Here is a 5,521-nt window from a genome sequence, read left to right on the forward strand (position 1 = left end):
ACTGCAACAGCGCCAACGGACTACTGGGAAGCATCACACCACATGACGAGCACAAGAACAAGACCCCGTTGCAATTCTCAGTAGAGTGAATGAATATATACAAGTAGTTAGGGTCTCATTTTTAACAATTCAAGGGAGAATCACCCAAAAGGGTGCTTCGTCAGTTTCTGATTCATCTCCTCTCATTTTTCACTCTTTTTCTTAAAGAGAATACCCATCTAGAATCTCTACCAAACATTTTCAAAGAATGTGATCGAGAATCACCAAAAAAAAAAGTCTGTTGGCTAGGAGAATATTTCTAAGAATGTGGTCGAGAATCACAAAGAAGAAAAAAACGTTTGTTGGCTAGGAGAATCCAGAGCCCTGCCAAACTATACTGTCTGAGTTCACTACAATGAATGATTGATTCCCGGATGATTTCTGCCAACAAGGGATGAAATGAAAAAGGAGTAGCAAACAACTTTCTTCTAGTGCTGCAGGTAGATTAAGGGGATGAACGCTGATGCTCCGCAAACAATCAATTCTTCAGATTCCCCGTTGGATTCATTCCAACTAATGGGAAGAAACAAGGCGTCCAATTTCAGTGCAGACACTTTTGACTGATTCAGGAGGCATCCAATTTCGCTTGGCTGATAAGTCATGACTGAAAATATTGTTTAAATGACTAGCTGATAACTCACAGCTGCGAATTTCAGTATACAAGAAACATGTTGTATACAAGAAACAGACTCACTGCTACGAATTTCAGTAAGATCATTCCAGATAGAAGATACTTTGTCCCAAATTATAAGACCTTTAGGCTTTTCTACGTGCATTTCTTTTTATTATGTATCTAGACATAGGGTGTATTTAAATGTATAGCAAAAGCAATGTCCATAATTTGGGACAGAGGTTGTTGTAGATAGTACCATATGATTGTCATTTTAAGTACTGATGATGTAGAGTTCCCTTCACTGATTGAATACAGTACAGGCGCTCGGAAGGGACCAAAAAAAAATGGAAAAAGAATAGCAAAACAATAGTATTGGCTCCACAAAAGAAAAGTGGCATTGTGAGATCCAAGTTTCTTCTGGTCCAGCAGGCAGTTCTACGTCCTGATGTTCCCTACACAACAAATTCCTCAAGAATCCCCACAAGAACAACCAATGGGGTTAGGCGTCAAAGCACCAAACCGATGTCAGCTCCGTGGAAATCAACCATGTATCAGGCCACCAATCTTCAGATGGTGTTTGCACCAGGTCTCCTGTCCAATGTCCCAAGATAATTAGAGCAATATAAAAAACAACAGAGGGATTGACAATATATAAAACTTAACATTGGATGCTTTTTAATCGGTACTCAGAAATTGCACTCCTTTCGCACCAATGGATCCAATTTTTGATGTATTACGAGATAACAAAACAGACCAATCATAGCAATATAGATAATGCAAACAATTTTGCTCACTGTTTAAGTGGTAGTACAGCTACAACTGGACAAAAAAGACAAAAATTGCTCATATATTTTTTTTTTCCACATGTTCGACACAAAGCTTGCATCTTTCCCGTGCTTATTTGCCTTGCTACCACCAGATCAAGTCAAAGACAAGAAATGAACAAATTTCGCATCAAACTTGTAAGGGTTGGATGGATCACACATTTGGAGTACACTAGGCAGGGGGGCTGGGTTCAGAACCGACCGAATGAGGGCGAGGGCGGTTGGATCATGAGATCCATCACACTCGCTAGGCCTGGGTGTCAGTCTTGCGGTCGCCGTGCGAGTCGCGCTCCTGCAGCAGCGAGCCGGCCTCCTCGTCGGCCTGCGCCGCCTTCTTCTGTGCCTCCTTGGCCTTGAGCGCCTGCAGCTTGACGTGGTTGTAGTAGCCCACCCCGAGGAAGGCGATCCCGTAGCCGAAGAGGTTGATGGGGGTGACGGTGTCGCGGATGACGGACCAGGAGAAGGCGATGAGCAGCCAGTCCTTGACGACGCCGGCGACGTTCATTGTGAGAGCGGACGTCTTGCCGACGAGCAGGAAGACGGCGAGGTTGAGCGCGAAGGCGCAGAGCGAGTTGGTGCCGAAGACGAAGAGGTCCGGCTGGAAGCTGCCGACTTCGCGCAGTTTGGGCAACTCGACGAAGACCCAGGGCACGACGAGGAAGGCGAGGCAGCAGGGCGCGACGTAGTAGAGCGAGGTGATGGGGTTGAGGGAGATGCCCTTGGAGGTGAGGAGGATCTGGATGAGGACGAGGCGCGTGGCCTCGAAGGCGACGGCGGCGAGCTGCAGGGCAACGCCACGGGCGTCGAAGCGGGCCTCGCCGTAGGCGGCAATGGCGACGCCGAAGGAGATGGAGAGCATGTTGAGCATGGCGGAGGACTTGAAGGTCTCCTTCTTGAAGAGCACCCCGATGGAGTAGACGGCGACGGGCATGAGCGCCTTGAGCATCTGGATGAAGGAGACGGAGAGGTAGATGTAGGCGGAGTTGGAGAACCAGAGCGAGAGCGAGTAGAGCGCGCCGATGGGGACGACGGATGAGACGTAGAGCTGCGACGTCATGGCGGGGGAGGACGGGAGGTCGACGACGCGGAGGACGCGGACGAGCGCGACGGCGAGGGAGGAGCAGAAGGCCATGTGCACCATGGTGAGGGAGATGGGGAAGGGCCAGTTGTACATCTTGGGGTCGAGGATGTACTTGTTGTAGACGATCACGGAGAAGGAGAGGAAGATCCACACCGCCACGTACATGTACGAGATCAGGACCTTGCGGATCACCGACTCCGACATGCCGCCGTCGCCGCCGCCGCCGCCGGCGCTGGCCCCTTCCTTGCCCATGGCTGGCCTCTGTCCCGCGCTCCCTCGCGCTGCTCTGCTCCGGTGAGGGGGCGGGGAGGCGGTGGATCTCGACTCTGGAGTGGGCGGGAGATCTGGAAGGGGGGGAGGCAGGCAGGGAAGGAGGAGGAGGCGGATCTGGGGACGGAGGTAGGTGACGGGGGGATTTGGAGCGGGCGGGCAGGGGTTCTTGCAGACTTGGGCGGAGGGGGATGCTGGCCACGTGGACAATTGCGTTGATGCTTTGATGGAACTTGAGCTTCTGTGTGCTTTGACTTGTTTCCTGGCCCCGGTCGGATTTTGGGTTCAGCTAGTTCGCGAAAAAATTTAGATTAAGTTAACATAGTATTTTTGTTTTTTTAGTAATTAGTGTTTAATTATGGATTAATTAGACTTAAAGAAATCGTCTCGTAATTTATAATTAAACTGTATAATTAATTCTTTTACTTATATTTAATGCTCTATATATATGTCTAAAGATTTAAGAGCTTCTTGTGTCAACTGGTGTGTCGTTGGGCCGTGGCAACTGGCCTTGGAACGAAACGGGCTTACGGTCGGTGCACCAGAATTTTTTACTGAAAATCCCACAAGAAAAATTACTGAAAACGGCACATCTCGCTAGGGCGAGAGAGTTTTTTTAAAAAAAATCTTTAGGAAGACAAGTAGCCTAGATGGTGAGGATGAGACAGATGATAGCGAGCCAAAGGCAGCAATGATGCCACCGGAGCGGGTGGAGGAGGAGGCCAGGTTGAGGCGGGGCAACCATGGCCACGACAGCATAAGAGTGAGTAGAAGAAAGAGGTAGCCATAGGCACGGTAAGATCTCTTGAAGCTCCACGGCCATGGAGCTTCGCACGAGACCCTACCGCAACACGGTGGTACTGTAGGTAACGTATAGTTGCAGCGCATTAGGAGGAGAAAGAGGGTGCGAAAAAAGAAATCAAGTGTTTTAGGCTCCTAAAACACTTAAGGGATGCATAGACAGATACAATTTTTAACTCTTACACCCTTCAGAATAAAGGATTTAAAGTACGTAGAAATAAAAAAAAACTTATTAGGAATCATTTATCTCATTCGTTTAATACTTCATATCCCTATAGTAGTTCAAAGTAAAAAAAAGTTTAAGGAGATGTCTTTAGAAACAATGTAGGAAAAATAAAAAACAAAATAATAAGGTTGGAAGTTCATGTTTTTATCTATAACTCCTGTAGAATTAGTTGGGAAACATTTTTTCTACTCCAAAATCTTCATTCAAAAATTTTCTATAGGTATTGGATCTTTCGAAATCTCTATGCTTTTCTACATTCTAAAGGAGGCCAGTTAGGGATGAAAATGGATGTAGATGGGCGGAATTCGGAGTTCCGTTAACTCTTTTTATTTCCACATTTGACCATTGAAAGTCGGTTAAAATCAGAATCTCTACTATAATTGAAATCTTCTCCAGGCAAATTCCACCTGCAAGATCAACGACTCACAGCATATATCCTACAGATTTAACGGCCCAGATTAAAAGTATGATCACGACCTTACACACCCTCGGCCTTTTATGTGAAGCTTCTCACCCTCTCAAGCCACGCCCTCCCCTCCCACGCCCTCCCCTCTTACGAATATGAACGACACAAGTTCGAATGAAGTCACTGGAAAATAGAAAAAAAAACAATGTATGTATGTATGCCTATGCCTATGAAGGAAAAAAAATAAAAAACCTCCAAGGTCACGAGCAAACTCCTCTTCCCCGGCGGGCGACCTCTCCGGTGACTTGCGAGCTGCCCTTGTGATGGCCTCGTCGGGCACTCCTCCAAGGATCCGCACGACCTCTCTGCCACCAGGTACGCTCATCCCTGGTCGTCCTTTCGTGCTATGACAAAACAAGCACCCAAACCCTAACTTACTATTTGTGCTTGGATCTGATGTGATTACTAGGGCAGCACGAGCACAGGCCACCAGTGGCGCGTCTGGCGGGGGCACAGCCGCCAGGGGGCAGCCACACCGGCAAGCACGTCGGCGGCGCCCTCCGACTAGAATTCAAGATGGTCTGTGCAAGTTACGCAACTGTGATCTATATTTTTGTTCAGTGCCGCCCTGCAACTGCATACAACACCTATTGTTCTGACCATTTCTTTCATTTTAGGTTGGCTACCCAACTCTGAATGCATTTATTGAGTTGATCCCACGAGTTGGTTATCAAAAAAATGAGAAGGTTATTACTGTTTCTACAAAACCGCTTAATCCTATCATGTTTGACGTTGATCCATAAACTTTGCACCAGATGTGTGGGCTCAATAACTGCTCGGCCAAGGTAAGTGCATGTGGTTCTGTTCTTTGGCATGTTTTTTACTTGAGTAAAAGTCCTGAAGTTGTGGATTCTGAATCAAATATTAGCGATTAGGACATTAAGGATTTATCTCATTGAGTTATTACAAGTAACAAGACCAGGGCCATCTCATTGAGTCTAGCAAGTAGCAAGACCTGGACCACCTCATCGGCTACATATGTATATAGGTTTTTAACTGATGAAAATCTTGCATATCTATGTTGCAAGCTTCGCTTTCAGTCTTGGTCACACAATCATTTTCGAGTCTCTCTAATGGAATATGATATCATGATTGCATTAGTTATTCACCATAGGGATAGGGTGAAACATATGCTTGAGTAGGCCCACTTGTGTTGTTTCCTATCTGTATTTTCAATGTTCTATGCTGATGAATATACACC

General features: G+C 46.7%; 1 protein-coding gene across 1 annotated transcript; it reads right to left on the reverse strand.

Moving 5' to 3' along the window:
• On the reverse strand, window positions 859-2,968 carry LOC110434197 (probable sugar phosphate/phosphate translocator At2g25520). Its single transcript, XM_021457997.1, has 2 exons — window positions 1,679-2,968; window positions 859-1,243 (listed from the first exon to the last, which is right to left on the reverse strand). The coding sequence occupies exon 1, from the start codon at window positions 2,807-2,809 to the stop codon at window positions 1,724-1,726; it is 1,086 nt and encodes a 361-aa protein (XP_021313672.1). The 5' UTR covers window positions 2,810-2,968; the 3' UTR covers window positions 859-1,243; window positions 1,679-1,723.

This window comes from Sorghum bicolor, chromosome 3, assembly GCF_000003195.3.
Source record: "Sorghum bicolor cultivar BTx623 chromosome 3, Sorghum_bicolor_NCBIv3, whole genome shotgun sequence".
Lineage (NCBI taxonomy): Eukaryota > Viridiplantae > Streptophyta > Magnoliopsida > Poales > Poaceae > Sorghum > Sorghum bicolor.